The sequence below is a fragment of the Eleutherodactylus coqui genome, chromosome 9, assembly GCF_035609145.1.
Source record: "Eleutherodactylus coqui strain aEleCoq1 chromosome 9, aEleCoq1.hap1, whole genome shotgun sequence".
Lineage (NCBI taxonomy): Eukaryota > Metazoa > Chordata > Amphibia > Anura > Eleutherodactylidae > Eleutherodactylus > Eleutherodactylus coqui.
The window spans coordinates 155,721,284-155,738,644 of NC_089845.1; the positions used below are offsets into that span (position 1 = coordinate 155,721,284).

General features: G+C 44.7%; 1 protein-coding gene across 1 annotated transcript; it reads left to right on the forward strand.

Annotated features, from left to right (window-relative positions):
- Positions 1–2,721: 2,721 nt before the first annotated feature.
- Positions 2,722–16,114, forward strand: LOC136578575 (secreted Ly-6/uPAR-related protein 1-like). Its single transcript, XM_066578717.1, has 3 exons — positions 2,722–2,870; positions 11,927–12,043; positions 14,691–16,114. Exons 1-3 carry the CDS (start codon positions 2,744–2,746, stop codon positions 14,807–14,809), a joined length of 363 nt encoding a protein of 120 aa, XP_066434814.1. The 5' UTR covers positions 2,722–2,743; the 3' UTR covers positions 14,810–16,114.
- Positions 16,115–17,361: the final 1,247 nt, after the last annotated feature.

Sequence of the window (17,361 nt, forward strand, 5' to 3'; positions counted from 1 at the left end):
CTGTCCCTGCCTCACCACTACTGGCCCTGGAGTATGTCAAATAACTGCAGACTGTTGCACTGTGGACAGGAATACAGCGGTGATGTAACAGCCAACACAGAGCCAGGAAATAATTTTGCGCAAGCCTGCTGTAACACTTAGCTGGCTGCGTATGAATTAGGAGGACAACTAGCCCCAGCAGAGACCCAGTACACAGAGGACGGTCACAGGCAGCCCAAATAGATGTTTTTTCACAAATGTTTTTGGAAAGGCACACTGCCTATATTCTATTAATACGTCTTCTGTCCCTGCCTCACCAGCACTACTGGCCCTGGACGATGTATAATAATTACTGCAGGGTGCAATGCTCTGCACGGCCGATATACAAAAAAAAAGTGCAACACTGCAAAAAGCAGCCTCCACAGTACTGCACACGGTCAGATGTGGCCCTAAGAAGGACCGTTGGGGTTCTTGAAGCCTAAAATACTCCTAACACTCTCCCTATAGCAGCTCCGGCACCAACAGCACTTTCCCTCCTCTATGTCTGAATGCATCTGTGGCGAGCCGCGGGAGGGGCCGATTTATATACTCGGGTGACACCTGATCTCCCCAGCCACTCACTGCAGGGGGGTGGTATAGGGCTTGAACGTCGCAGGGGGAAGTTGTAATGCCTTCCCTGTCTTTGTATTGGCCAGAAAAGCACGCTAACGTCTCAGAGATGAAAGTGAAAGTAACTCGAACATTGCGTGGTGCTCGTCACGAGTAACGAGCATCTCGAACACGCTAATACTCGATCGAGCATCAAGCTCGGACGAGTACGTTCGCTCATCTCTACTTATCATCTGTTACTAGTGGTTGCATTGTGGCTGCTGTATGCTGTGTATTCTGGCTCTGTGTGTCTTGTTGTTCAGTCCCTGTCATGTGGCATGTGAATGCGTCCTGTTCTGGTGCGTGGCTCCTAGGATCAGCTAGGGCCCAGATCCGAAGACCGCTGGGCTGCCTTTATTGGGACAATGTCCCCGCTTAGGTAGGGCCAGGTCAACCTCCCCAGTAGCACAGGGTCAGTTTGCTTGAAACCCGTGAGAATACCGTGTGCAACCCTTGTGCGTACCCAGTCCTCCTCTTGGTCACGATCGTGTGGGCCCCGTGCCTAGTTTGCCCACACGATCGTAACATAACCATACACATTTGGCGTCTGGCGTGTCTCCTTTCTTCTGTAATTTTGGTTTTAATCCCAGTTTCATGGTGTCTCTCCTCTTCTCCTCTAACAATCCTTCTGCAGACGCTCGGGTTCAGGACCTGCGGGAGGTGTGGGAGAAGGTGCGTGGCAACTTGGAGCCACCCAGGGGTGTGATGCTAAGGAGGAGTAGAGGTACGCGTACTATATCTGAACCGTATTCTGTGGGCCAGCTGGTAAACTTATCTTCCAAGAATCTGAAGTTAAAAGTGCCTTCGTTGAAGCTGGCTCCCTGAATTGTGGGCCCTTTTCCAATCACCAGAGTCATTAATCCTATGGCGTACGAGCTGGCACTGCCGGGCTCGTGGAGAATCCATAGTGTTTTCCATAAGTCGCTCCTTAAGAGGTACGTCCCTCCAGTGGTGTCCAGAACTGTACACAGTATTCCATGTGAGGCCTGACAAGTGCCTGAAATAGTGGAAGAATAATATTCTTGTCCCTCGCCCCAATACCTCTTATAATGCACCCCAAGACTTTATTTGCCTTTGCAGCAGCTGACTGGCATTGATTGCTCTAGTTAAGTCTACAGTCCACTAGTACCCCCAGGTCTTTCTCCATATCACTTTTCCCTAGCAGTGCCCCATTTAGTGTATATTGGTGACATCCATTCCTCCTGCCCATGCACATAATCCTACATTTATCGATGTTGAACAAGCTTGCTTGCTGTAACATCATGTATTTTTGTTGGCCATTAAAAGATATCATATCTACAAGATTACTTGGTTTCTCTCACTGAGAACAATCACACAGTTCTTTACCCAGATACACACGTTTTCGTCCGAACCGAGCTGTCTCATTTTATATATCCACCTATTACGCATGTGTGTTGGATCTGTCAGGACCAGGGGCTCACGGGTCCGTTCCCTCGACGCTGGTCCTGTCACACAGGCAGCTGCCGTGCGGCGCAGGGGAGCACCAGTCCTTGTCATCTCCCCTGGCCGCCAGGCTCCTCCTCGCTGCCAAGTTGCTAGGGACGCAGCGGGGGCGGCCCCGTGCCACATCCTCGGTTCCATTGCAACCCAGCACTCATCTTCTTCTCCACCTCCCGCAGGATCCAGGATTTTATTCTTAATGGATGCACAGACTCAGTCATAGGGACACTTACTTAATAACAGATATTGGCCACGTTAGACATCATTTTAATCTCAGTAGTGATACTTTAGGGCATGTAGTTGGCAACTTTTTGGAAACAATACAAAAAGATCATCATGGAAGGATTTGGATTCTTACTGGGTCCCCCAACATTTTTCCTATTTGGCCTCGGTCTTCTGTACGGCATTTTTGTTTACTTGCATAAACACTAAAGGTTTCTGCCATATAAAATCTGAAACCTCCTCTAATTATCCTTCACTGACTGGAATAAATTAGCTTCAGGCATTATTTACAATAAATTAAGCACAGCTTTAATAAGTGAGCAAATTTCAGGCATAAATGGAAGTCGGGAATATTCAACAGTCGTGGGGCACACCTTGATGGAACGCGATAACCCTGAGATCCCTTTATCTTTTTATCTCTTTCTGGTACTTTATGGTAATCAGGGTGGTAGCTCTGCTTTATAAGCCCTTTCTTCTCTTCCTACTCCATATTCGGCAGGAACTCAAGATGAAGAGATTTGTTATTTTACTCCTGGCCACGGCTGTACTTTGGGATTTCGGTAAGAGATTACACTTTTTACAAATGATTATTATACAGCTCTTTACTTTACTTGTCCTATACCTACTATGATTGCAGGCTATTTGGACCAGAGACACTGCCCTTATGGGTTATTTATTTTTCTTTAATTTTTTTAATTGTTGCAATTTTTTTGAATTTGGTCACAAGAATTGCAAAAATACAAAAATTAGAATTAGAAGAATTCAGTATTACTAAATAACTGAGAATTCAATATTAAAATATTACAAAATAATTGTTGAGCCTAGATCAGATCACCAAAAAATAAGAAATTACTAAAATTAACATTTTTCAGAAAATTTTGTATTATTATTATTTTTGTAAATTCAACAGAGCTGTAGAAAAAAAAAGACAGAGGCACACATCTACATATTATACATTGATCTTATGTCTCTCAGCAATATTTATAAACGTGACTCTTTTTGTCACATTTTGCTCAAATTGTATGAGCCGACTAGCTATTTCATGGCAACCTCTTAGATCTCGTTCAGATGAATGTAGTTGCCACACTGCTAGCAGTGCAATAAGATCGCAGCTATAGGAGCTGTAAAGATAGCATGAACGGGCTGCCTCCAGCTTCTTGAAGCAGCGCATTCACATGATCCTAGGTGCGAGCTGCGTGCTTTCAAGGCTCCCATAGGAGCCTATCGAAAGCATTCAGCAACAATAGGACATATCCTATCTTTGTGCGCACCTCGGAGCCAACATGCGAGTTTGCACTCACAGGTCGTATCTTTGTTAGGTGCGCGGAGTTTTGCACTACAAAAAATGGTAGCTTCTTACTCTGTTTTCAGACCATTAATGGGAACATATGGACAGATAAACTCAAGAGGCCAGTTCACATGGTGTGGTGCTGCATGGCATCCGGGGTTCTTATGATGTGGAGCAATCTTGTAGTGCATGTAGCGTGCCATGCCTTGCCGCTTTTAAGCAAAGCCATACATCTTGTAGGCACTTTGTAGGCTAGTGACCACTGTAGAGGTGCACTACAGAGAATGGCCTGTAAGGGGCAACAGACAGGCATCCTGATGCCTGAGACAAGGGAAAACAACTACAGGTGCGATCGGGAAGTGGGATATAGGTGTGCATTCCTGCTACAGTCAGTGGTAAAGTGGGCTGCAAGCCAGAGAGAGGTCCAGAGAGGGACTTAGGCTGTGAGCGCCAGAGAGAGGTCCAGAGAGGGACTTAGGCTGTGAGCGCCAGAGAGAGTTCCAGAGAGGGACCTAGGCTGTGAGCGCCAGAGGTCCAGAGAGGGACCTAGGCTGTGAGCGCCAGAGGTCCAGAGAGGGACCTAGGCTGTGAGCGCCAGAGGTCCAGAGAGGGACCTAGGCTGTGAGCGCCAGAGGTCCAGAGAGGGACCTAGGCTGTGAGCGCCAGAGAGAGGTCCAGAGAGGGACCTAGGCTGTGAGCGCCAGAGAGAGGTCCAGAGAGGGACCTAGGCTGTGAGCGCCAGAGAGAGGTCCAGAGAGGGACCTAGGCTGTGAGCGCCAGAGAAAGGTCCAGAGAGGGACCTAGGCTGTGAGCGCCAGAGAGAGGTCCAGAGAGGGACCTAGGCTGTGAGTGCCAGAGAGAGGTCCAGAGAGGGACCTAGGCTGTCAGTGCCAGAGAGAGGTCCAGAGAGGGACCTAGGCTGTGAGCGCCAGAGAGAGGTCCAGAGAGGGACATAGGCTGTGAGCGCCAGAGAGAGGTCCAGAGAGGGACCTAGGCTGTGAGCGCCAGAGAGAGGTCCAGAGAGGGACCTAGGCTGTGAGCGCCAGAGAGAGGTCCAGAGAGGGACCTAGGCTGTGAGTGCCAGAGAAAGGTCCAGAAAGGGACCTAGACTGTGAGCGCCAGAGAGAGGTCCAGAGAGGGACATAGGCTGTGAGCGCCAGAGAGAGGTCCAGAGATGGACCTAGGCTGTGAGCGCCAGAGAGAGGTCCAGAGAGGGACCTAGGCTGTGATTACCAGAGAAAGGTCCAGAAAGGGACCTAGACTGTGAGCGCCAGAGAGAGGTCCAGAGAGGGACATAGGCTGTGAGCGCCAGAGAGAGGTCCAGAGAGGGACATAGGCTGTGAGCGCCAGAGAGAGGTCTAGAGAGGGACCTAGGCTGTGAGCCAGAGACAGGTCTAGAGAGAGACCTGGACTGAGAGCAAGAGGTCTAGAGAGAGAGACCTGGACACTGAAGACATCTGTATGAAGTTGCCCTGGAGAGTGGGTGAGAAACACAGTTGGACTGTTTATTAAAACCCTGCTTAAAAGGACATTTAAGTTTACTTGCTAAAGTGCAGTGCTAGAGCAAGCTGATATTGATGAGAATTGTGAAAATGATGATGTGAGCGAATGATCCCCAGGTTGCTACATATGGTGGAGGATGCACTGGCATTAATTTATACAATGGTGAATGTCCTGGCTCCAAACAGCAGTTAAAATGCAAACAACCGCTGCAAGTATGGAGGAGTTGGTGAAGCAACTACTACAGATGAATGTACAGCAACAGGAGACAAGTGCCCAGCAGCAAATAGCCGATGTGGAGGCTATGCAGGTACAGCTGGAAGAAAGGCAACTCCTAATGAAGCAGTTGGCTGCACTGACAGAGTCAGTCAGGGCTACAGAGAAGATAGCACCTTCAAGCCAAAGCGAGACAGTCTTAAAGGAGAATGAGCGCCTCACAAGATTAACTGAAGCTGATCACAGGGTGTTGCTGGCAAAATAAACCCACAAATGTGAACAAGGCTTGAAAAAGTTGAAAACACAGTCAGCAAAGAGAAATGTTGAATGGGAAGTTCAGATAAATCAGCTCCAAGAAATGCTGGAAATCAAATAGTCAAGTGGCTGAAAGGAGGGTTCGGAGACCAGAGATGTCTAAAACCCAGTTCAGACAGAAAAGAAAAATGATCTTGTTAAAGAATCTGAAAAAATAGTTACAAGTAGTAAAGAATGCCAAATTATGTTTACAAAGTGTGGCTACTGAAGCTGAGAAGGCCTCAGAAGTGGCAGCAGAAATCTCGGACCCAGAAAGTGAAGAAACAGTTTGTCCAAATGGTAGAAGACTATCACAGGGATGCTGGCTCCAAGGACCAACTCATGAGTGAACTGAACACTACCAAGCCAAAGTCAGAGTCAGAGGTAAAGGAACTTCGAAGAATGCTAATGACTCTAACCGATGACAACATTGTACTAAGAGAAGGCATAGAATTGTTACAAAGTGAGAAAAAGATAATTATAAAGCTGAATGAATTGAAAAGTGAATTAGAGACTGTAATCCACAGCAAGGCCATGCTGGAGCATGAGCTACAAGGGGAACTGGAAGAATACAGAGACAAGGTTCTTGAGCTAGAAGAGACCTTCAAAATGGAAGACTTGAATAGCTTCAAAGATGATGTTGGAAAGAGTGTACATGAACTAGAAAAGTCTATTAAAGCCTTGGAACAGCAAGTAGAAGAAACGAAGGTAGAGAAACAGCAGGAAGAGAAACTTGACGATAAGCTACAAGCCACAGAGGATGCAAAGTTGCGCTTGGAAGTCAGCTTGCAAGCTGTGAGGGCACAGTCTGAGAGAAATCTGCAAGGATGTGATGAGCAGAGTGAAGACAAGAAGAAAGAACGTGTCAGACAGGTAAAAATAGAAAAAGATCCCCGAGCCTGGAGTTTTGACCCTGGAGGGCCAAAAGAGAAAAAGTGTGATACGGCCTTTGTCAAGTGTGTGCGCGTGTGTGTGTGTGTGTGTGTGTGTGGGGGGGGGGGGGGTATGTAGAGGTGCACTACAGAGATTAGCCTGTGGGGGGCAATAGACAGGCATCCTGGTGCCTGAGACAAGGGAAAACACCCACAGGTGTGGTCAGGAAGTGGGATATAGGTGTGCATTTCTGCTACAGTCAGGGGTAAAATGGCCTGCAAAACAGAGAAAGGTCCAGAGAGGGACCTAGGCTGTGAGCGCCAAAGAGAGGTCCAGAGAGGGACCTAGGCTGTGAGCGCCAAAGAGAGGTCCAGAGAGGGACCTAGGCTGTGAGCGCCAATGAGAGGTCCAGAGAGGGACTTAGGCTGTGAGCACCAAAGAGAGGTCCAGAGAGGGACCTAGGCTGTGAGCGCCAAAGAGAGGTCCAGAGAGGGACCTAGGCTGTGAGCGCCAATGAGAGGTCCAGAGAGGGACCTAGGCTGTGAGCGCCAAAGAGAGGTCCAGAGAGGGACCTAGGCTGTGAGCGCCAATGAGAGGTCCAGAGAGGGACCTAGGCTGTGAGCGCCAAAGAGAGGTCCAGAGAGGGACCTAGGCTGTGAGCGCCAAAGAGAGGTCCAGTGAGGGACCTGGGCTGTGAGCCAGAGACGGGTCTAGAGTGACCTGGACTGAGAGCAAGAGGCTTAGAGAGAAAGACCTGGACACATATTCATGCACATATGGAAGCAGTATTATAGTAGTTATATTCTTGTACATAGGGGGCAGTATTATAGTAGTTATATTCTTGTACATAGGGGGCAGTATTATAGTAGTTATATTCTTGTACATAGGGGGCAGTATTATAGTAGTTATATTCTTGTACATGGGGGGGCAGTATTATAGTAGTTATATTCTTGTACATAGGGGGCAGTATTATAGTAGTTATATTCTTGTATATAGGAGGCAGTATTATAGTAGTTATATTCTTGTACATAGGGAGCAGTATTATAGTAGGTATATTCTTGTACATAGCAGGCAGTATTATAGTAGTTATATTCTTGTACATAGGAGGCAGTATTAAAGTAGTTATATTCTTGTACATAGGGGGCAGTATTATAGTAGTTATATTCTTGCACATATGGAAGCAGTATTATAGTAGTTATATAAATGTACATAGGGTGCAGTATTATAGTAGTTATATTCCTGTACATAGGAGGCAGTATTATAGTAGTTATATTCTTGTATATAGGGGGCAGTATTATAGTAGTTATATTCTTTTACATAGGGGGCAGTATTATAGTAGTTATATTCTTGTATATTGGGAAACATATTATAGTAGTTATATTCTTGCACATATAGAAGCAGTATTATAGTAGTTATATTCTTGTACATAGGGGGCAGTATTATAGAAGTTATGTTCGTCTCCATAGTAAACAATATTATAGTAGTTGTATTCTTGTACATAGGAGCAGTATTATAGTAGTTATATTCTTGTACATAGGGGCAGTATTATAGTAGTTATATTCTTGTACATAGGGGACAGTATTATAGTAGATATATACTTTTACATAGGGGGCAGTATTATAGAAGTTATATTCTTGTACATAGGGGGCAGTATTATAGTAGTTATATTCTTTTACATAGGGGTAGTATTATAGTAGTTATATTCTTGGACATAGGGAGCAGTATTATAGTAGTTATATTCTTGTACATAGGGGGCAGTATTATAGTAATTATATTCTTGTACATAGGAGGCAGTATTATAGTAGTTATATTCTTGTACATAGGAGCAGTATTATAGTAATTATATTCTTGTACATAGGTGCATTATTATAGTAGTTATATTCTTGTGCATAGGGGGCAGTATTATAGAAGTTATGTTCGTCTCCATAGTAAACAGTATTATAGTAGTTATATTCTTGTACATAGGAGGCAGTATTATAGTAGTTATATTCTTGTACATAGGGGGCAGTATTATAGTAATTATATTCTAGTACATAAGCGGCAGTATTATAGAAGTTATGTTCGTCTCCATAGTAAACAGTATTATAGTAGTTGTATTCTTGTACATTGGAACAGCATTATAGTAGTTATTTTTTTTCTCCATAGTGTGGCAGTAGTTGAGTATTTAATATTGCAGTGAAAGCACTGTTGTAATGACTTATCAGTGCTGCATTTATATGCTTTAGATTCTCTTATTGCTTGCATCAGGTCCACCTCTTTTTACAATTTCCTCTCGCATTCCACTATTAGTCCAGTATATAGTGATTTGTTGTTTTTTTTGTAAAGTATACTACTCATATGGTGTTGTGTGAGACTATAAGAAGGTGTACCCCACAGTATTTGACAGATGAACCAAATATGGGAACCTGTTTCTTAAAGTACCTCTTCTTCTACTATCTGTAGCTCGGTGGAGGTCACCTTCTTGTTTTTGTAGCTCACATCACCAGTTTGGGGATGCTATATAGAGATAACCATTAGCTGCAATTTGGTGGAGGTCACCTTCTAGTTCAGCTTATAGTCATTAGTCTGCAAGTTTATAAAAACTTAATTTACTTTGTTGATTGATCTCTTCTCCGGTGGACTCCGGACAGTGCTAAGTGTTTGTAATGTGAGTTTCTTACAGCTGAAGCCGAAGATTGAGATGGATTAAGAGGGTGTGACAACTTAATCCTAACAACATGTTCTAGTTGTTTTCATTGCATAAGGCTTACTGAGTGCCGAGTATAGAGCGGGGCGCGGTGTTCCTGCGGAGCACAACATATCACAACTCTCATTATAAGCTTGTCATGTCATATATCCGCAGCTGTATACTCCTGTTCAGCTCTTCACATTCTGAAGGGAGATTAGAAAACGAACATCTCTTCAGCTGTAATTTCACACTCCGCTATCAGTGTTTAGATCACAAGAATAGTTTTTAGAAGTCTCTGTTCACACTGACATCACAGCTTCATATAATAGCTGAAATCCTGTAATGCTGGGTGAAGGAGGGGTGCAGCAGGAGCAGGAAATGGTGGGATATTTCAGCTCCAAAGCTATCTACAAAGTGACTCCACCAGCAGAATAGTGAGTGCAGCTCTGGAGTATAACACAAGATGTAACTCAGGATCAATACAGGATAAGTAATGTGTATATACACAGTGACTCCACCAGCAGAATAGTGAGTGCAGCTCTGGAGTATAATACAGGAGGTAACTCAGGAGCAGTACAGGATAAGTAATGTATGTACACAGTGACTCCACTAGCAGAATAGTGAGAGCAGCTCTGGAGTATAATACAGGAGGTAACTCAGGAGCAGTACAGGATAAGTAATGTATGTATACAGTGACTCCACCAGCAGAATAGTGAGTGCAGCTCTGGAGTATAATACAGGATGTAACTCAGGATCAGTACAGGATAAGTAATGTATGTACACAGTGACTCCACCAGCAGAATAGTGAGTGCAGCTCTGGAGTATAATGCAGGATATAACTCAGGAGCAGCACAGGATAAGTAATGTATGTACACAGTGACTCCACCAGCAGAATAGTGAGCGCAGCTCTGGAGTATAATACAGGATGTAACTCAGGAGCAGTACAGGATAAGTAATGTATGTATACAGTGACTCCACCAGCAGAATAGTGAGTGCAGCTCTGGAGTATCATACAGGATGTAACTCAGGAGCAGTACAGGATAAGTAATGTATGTACACAGTGACTCCACCAGCAGAATAGTGAGTGCAGCTCTGGAGTATAATATAGGATGTAACTCAGGAGCAGTACAGGATAAGTAATGTATGTACACAGTGACTCCACCAGCAGAATAGTGAGTGCAGCTCTGGAGTATAATACAGGAGGTAATTCAGGAGCAGTACAGGATAAGTAATGTATGTACACAGTGACTCCACCAGCAGAATAGTGAGAGCAGCTCTGGAGTATAATACAGGAGGTAACTCAGGAGCAGTACAGGATAAGTAATGTATGTACACAGTGACTCCACCAGCAGCAGAATAGTGAGTGCAGCTCTAGAGTATAATACAGGAGGTAACTCAGAATCAGTACAGGATAAGTAATGTGTGTACACAGTGACTCCACCAGCAGAATAGTGAGCGCAGCTCTGGAGTATAACACAAGATGTAACTCAGGATCAATACAGGATAAGTAATGTATATACACAGTGACTCCACCAGCAGAATAGTGAGTGCAGCTCTGGAGTATAATACAGGAGGTAACTCAGGAGCAGTACAGGATAAGTAATGTATGTACACAGTGACTCCACTAGCAGAATAGTGAGAGCAGCTCTGGAGTATAATACAGGAGGTAACTCAGGAGCAGTACAGGATAAGTAATGTATGTATACAGTGACTCCACCAGCAGAATAGTGAGTGCAGCTCTGGAGTATAATACAGGATGTAACTCAGGATCAGTACAGGATAAGTAATGTATGTACACAGTGACTCCACCAGCAGAATAGTGAGTGCAGCTCTGGAGTATAATGCAGGATATAACTCAGGAGCAGCACAGGATAAGTAATGTATGTACACAGTGACTCCACCAGCAGAATAGTGAGCACAGCTCTGGAGTATAATACAGGATGTAACTCAGGAGCAGTACAGGATAAGTAATGTATGTATACAGTGACTCCACCAGCAGAATAGTGAGTGCAGCTCTGGAGTATCATACAGGATGTAACTCAGGAGCAGTACAGGATAAGTAATGTATGTACACAGTGACTCCACCAGCAGAATAGTGAGTGCAGCTCTGGAGTATAATATAGGATGTAACTCAGGAGCAGTACAGGATAAGTAATGTATGTACACAGTGACTCCACCAGCAGAATAGTGAGTGCAGCTCTGGAGTATAATACAGGAGGTAATTCAGGAGCAGTACAGGATAAGTAATGTATGTACACAGTGACTCCACCAGCAGAATAGTGAGAGCAGCTCTGGAGTATAATACAGGAGGTAACTCAGGAGCAGTACAGGATAAGTAATGTATGTACACAGTGACTCCACCAGCAGCAGAATAGTGAGTGCAGCTCTAGAGTATAATACAGGAGGTAACTCAGAATCAGTACAGGATAAGTAATGTGTGTACACAATGACTCCACCTCAGAATAGTGAGTTCAGCTCTGGAGTATAAAAGAGGATGTAACTCTGTACTGCGCATGTACGTCGGCTGGCACATCTGTGATACAGAAAAGACAACTGCAGACAGGATGTGCTGCAGGATCCTGCATGCAGAATCTGATCCGGCCAAAAGGCAATGATGTGCTATAATTTGGTAACTAGTCCTAATAGTAAGACCAGCATCTCATGGCCATTACTCTGTGCAGTGGAGGGCTTAAACAATGTAACAGAAGAGTTTTCAGTTTTGACATTAGTCTTTCAATAAACCATTTTAGAGATTATTTTTGTCTTTTGTCTTTTAGCCCTTCCTTTGAAGTGTTACACCTGCATTGAAAAACCCAAAAAAGAATGCACTGAGGAAAAGGATTGTAAGCCGGATGAAAAGTTCTGCAAAACAGTTACCAAAAGTCCTAAAACTCGTAAGTTACTGGAAACTATAGATCTGCTTTGGGAATAATTAAAGGGTTAAACTCCTAATTAAACTAGAACTTTGGTGTTGTATTACCTTAAAATGTATGTATGTACATGGGAGGTGGTGAGTTCTCCTTCAATGGAAGTGTTCAAACAAAGGCTGGACAGACATCAGTCTGGGATGATTTAGTGATCCTGCACTGAGCAGGGGGTCGGACCCGATGACCCCGGAGGTCCTTCCAACTCTACCAATCTAGTAAAAGAAGTTGCCTTGAAAACCTTTACTTAACATTTCTTCTACTGATCTTGCATTATGTTTTATACTCTATTCACAATCAAAGCTGCAGATTGCCCATGAAAACAGACTCAGGTTCATCTGTACGCACTTGTAAGTCATATTGCCCAACAGCTGAGCTCTGAAGTTGCCACTGAATTCCCATAATGCACTGCCATCTGGCTGCTGTTGGTGTGACTGGGGTATAAAGTATGTGGTCATTCAGGGTTAGTACAAGATAACTAAAGCTAAACATATGCAGATTATTCCATGCGTTATACAATGTGAAGTCATGTAATATGTATTAGGAGGTAGATATCTTTATCTTATCTAAAAACTTAAAGGGGTTGTCACGCGAAATCAAGTGGGGTTATACACTTCTGTATGGCCATATTAATGCACTTTGTAATATACATCGTGCATTAAATATGAGCCATACAGAAGTTATTCACTTACCTGCTCCGTTGCTAGTGTCCCCGTCGCCATGGTTCCGTCTAATTTCGGTGTCTTCTTGCTTTTTTAGACGCGCTTGCGCAGATGGGTCTTCTCCCTTCGACTCCGCTCGGCAGCATTGGCGTTTTGGCTCCGCCCCCTTGTACGCGTCATCGCGTAGCTCCGCCCCATGACGTGTGCCGGTTCCAGCCTCCTGATTGGCTGGAATCGGCACATTACGGGGGCGGAGCTACGCTATGATGCGTACAAGGGGGCGGAGCCAAAACGCCAATGCTGCCGAGCGGAGTCGAAGGGAGAAGACCCATCTGCGCAAGCGCGTCTAAAAAAGCAAGAAGACACCGAAATTAGACGGAACCATGGCGACGGGGAAACACTAGCAACGGAGCAGGTAAGTGAATAACTTCTGTATGGCTCATATTTAATGCACGATGTATATTACAAAGTGCATTAATATGGCCATACAGAAGTGTATAACCCCACTTGATTTCGCGAGACAACCCCTTTAAAGATATGGGTTTTAAAAAATAGTTGCAGTTTTTGTGACCATTTTCCATTTAGTTTTCTTTAGCCATTTTTAGGTTAGGTCATAGCTCTTCATGCTGCCATGTCCTTTGTGTCCCTCTCATAATAGTGCCCCCACAACTGCCCCCAATAATAATGGCCCTGCAAGATAACCACTCCGCAATAATGCCCCTGCAGGCCCTCGCTCAGTAATATTGTCGCCATACGTGCCCATTCAGTAATAATACCCCCACATATTCCCACTCAGTAATTATGCTCATTCTTGCCCCACTCACTAATAATTCATAATGCCCTCCATGCTCAGTAATAATGCCTCTGCATATCCCCTCAATGAATAATATCCCTGCACATCGCTGCTCAGTAACAATGCTCCCAGGCGTCTCCACTCCACAATAATGCCTCCCACATGTTCCCCTAAGTACTAATGCTGGGTTCACATGGGACCGATTTGCCGTGGAGATTCCGTGCAGAATTTCTGTGTGGAAAATCTGCCCTCAGCTCCTAATCCCGGGATTAGCCAGCCATGTGGACGAGATTTTGCAAAAATCGGGGCAGCCAATCCGACGCGGCAAAACAGGGTGGAACCGGCGATGCGGCGCGAAATTGACAGCGGTAGCATGTCAATTCTTTCATTTCCGTTTCAGCCTCACTCCTCTTTATGGGGAATGCCGGCAGCTGAACCGCTTCAAAACCCGCGGCGAAATGCTGCAAGCTTTGAAGTTGCATCTCTCCAGCGGAAACCTCAGTAATAATGCCCCTACATTCCCACGGTCAATTAAGTCCATGTATATGAAGTGAAATTAAAAACAGCCTATACACATCACTTTTGGACCCTCCACTGCTCCCGTCCGCACCATTCTAATCCCCTGCTCACTTTCAGGTAGAGTCATGTGATCGCTGCAGCCAGTCCTTGGCCTCAGTGTTAGTACAGCTGAGACCAATGATTGGCTGCAGCGATCATGTGCTAAACAGGCTGATTTTTGCTTTACTCTATTGCCAGCTACCCCTGTCAGTCCTGTCTCTTGCCTTCAAGGATGGCGGGGCAGGCCAACAAAAGCTGGAACAGTTGGGAGCCAGGTTTATTAGTGATACATCACAGCAGCGGGCCTGTTACAGATTGTACATTGGGGCCTTCAATGCAAAAGAAACACCTGGCCTGGATTTTCTGACTTTTCTACATGGAGTGCCAAAGGGTCTCAATAGTGAACAAAACTTCAATTCTGTTAGTACTTGGGCAGTCCACGAAGCAGCCTTCATCAACCATCATAGATCCCAGCAGGTTAGAGAAGTATTTATTCTTCTCAGAGTTCCTCTTTAGGTGTTTTATGTTATTTTTGTGCTCTTTTCTCAGTCATTGTTGACCCTTCAGCTTCATCTACAGCTTTCATATCTGAATTTTATTGCAGGTTTTCCATTTGATGGAGACACGGTGGTGACCAGGGACTGTGCCGAAAACTGTCAATCAGTAGAACCTAATATAGGAGTGGAGGAGACAGTCAGCTGTTGTCAAACGGATCTTTGTTAAATAAGAGTTTTCTTCTCCGTGCAAGCAATACAATCAATCAATCAATCAAGCAATACAGACAAATCTACCACCAAAGCCACCATTATGACCACCACTCAGGCCACCACCAAAGCACTGTCTAATACTCAAGGGGCCATCATCTCAGTTTCCACAGTTGCAACTTACATGGTTCTGGCAATGGGTGTGGTGGTCATCAGAGGTCTTTTACAGCTCTACACATTGTCAAATCCAATCAAACTACTAGCGACCACTTGTCAGTGAGTATGTGAGTGCTTCTCATGCTCTGCCCCCGGTGACATCATCACTCCCTCTTCCCCTGTTGACATCATCGAAGGTCCTACAACATAAATAAAACACAGAGACTGACTGACAAAAGAACAGCAAAGTGAGGACAAAAATAACACAATGAGAATACAACTAAGCTGTTATTATCTCAGACACAACTCAGCAGTCTTGACAGAAGACACCGACCTACCACCACTACAGAGATCCGGTAAGCTAAAGAACCTGTGGTGACGTCACTGCTGTGGAAGGAGCCATTCTGCAGTTTGGTAGAAAGTATTGTATGCGGGTTCCTCTTTTGCTCTGCCCCCTTGTGACATCATCGCAGGTCCTATAGGATATATAAAACACAGAGCCTGAGCGACAGAAGAACAACAAAATTAGGGCTCTTGGAAGGGGAGGACAAAAATAACAAAATGACAATACAACTAAGCCGTTATTATCTCAGATGCAACTCAGCGGTCCTGACAGAAGACACCGACCTACCACCACCACAGAGATCCAGTGAGCTAAAGATCCTGTGGTGACGTCACTGATGTGAGAGGAGCCAAGCTGTTATTGTCTTGTGTGGGAATAAAGGTGCATGTAGAAGAACTGGGTATGTGATCTGTGGGGATCATAATGGATGTGCCATGTACCACAGCTGTGTGGCACATTGTGCCACCAGAAACACTGGTACTGTAATTTCCTAATAACTACTAGTGACCTTAAATACATATAATTGTAGATTGTCTTTACATTGAGCCTTAGAGTGGCATGCTCAACTACAGGGCATTCCATCACTTAGCTCTCAAGAACAAGACTGTCCAATTTTAGCAATACCTTGCTTGCCCGTGATGTTGCTGGTCCCTTGAAGACTGCATTCTGGTGAACACCAACCTAGACGATAGTTCCTGGCAGCAGAACTGCACCTCCATATACACGAAGACAGATTAACCGGATGATTTTGCATTTTCCATGATGATTTCCATTAATGCCGGAGATACTGTAATCAAATATTAATAAAGATGATCTGAGCTACAATTTGCCTTTGGTTCATATATGCAGATACGGTCTATTATCAGGAAATTGAACAGCAGACATTAAGTCTAATATGCAAACGTCTTCATGGTTAACCCCTTAGTGACACAGCCTATTTTGGTCCTAAGGACGCAGTAAATTATATATAGCAACCAATCACAGCGCAGCCGTCATTTTACCTCTACTGTATAAGGAACAGCAACCAATCACAGCAAAGCTGTCATTTAACGTCAGCAGCGTAAGAAACAGAAACCAATCACAGTGCAGATTTCTTTTTACATCAGCAATTAAAGAAACAGCAACCAATCACAGCTCAGCTTTCATTTTACCTCAGCAATATAAGAAACAACAACCAATCACAGCGCAGCTTTAATTTTACCTCAGCAGTAGAAGAAATAGCAACCAATCACAGTGCAGCTTTCATTTTAATTAGCAATATAAGAAACAAGAACCAACCACAACACAGCTTTCATTTTACCTCATCAGTATAAGAAACACAAGCCAATCATAGCGCAGCTTTCATTTTACCTCATCGGTATACGAAACATCAACCAATCACAAAGCAGTTTTCATTTTACCTCAGAAGTATGAGAAATGGCAGCCAATAACAGCACAGTTTTCATTTTACTTAAAGGGGTTGTCCCGCGGCAGCAAGTGGGTCTATACACTTCTGTATGGCCATTAATGCACTTTGTAATGTACATTGTGCATTAATTATGAGCCATACAGAAGTTCTAAAAAGTTTTTCACTTACCTGCTCCGTTGCTAGCGTCCTCGTCTCCATGGTGCCGACTAATTTTCGCCGTCTAATGGCCAAATTAGACGCGCTTGCGCAGTCCGGGTCTTCTTATCTTCTCAATGGGGCTCTGTGTAGCTCCGTGTAGCTCCGCCCCGTCACGTGCCGATTCCAGCCAATCAGGAGGCTGGAATCGGCAATGGACCGCACAGAAGCCCTGCGGTCCACGGAGGGAGAAGATGCCGGCGGCCATCTTCACCGGGTAAGTAAGAAGTCACCGGAGCGCGGGGATTCAGGTAAGCGCTGTCCGGTGATCTTTTTTAACCCCTGCATCGGGGTTGTCTCGCGCCTAACGGGGGGGGGGGGGGGGGGGTTGAAAAAAAAAAAAACCGTTTCGGCGCGGGACAACCCCTTTAATTATGAGCCATATAGAAGTTATTCACTTACCTGCTCCGTTGCTGGCGTCCTCGTCTCCATGGTGCCGTCTAATTTTCAGCGTCTAATCGCCCGATGT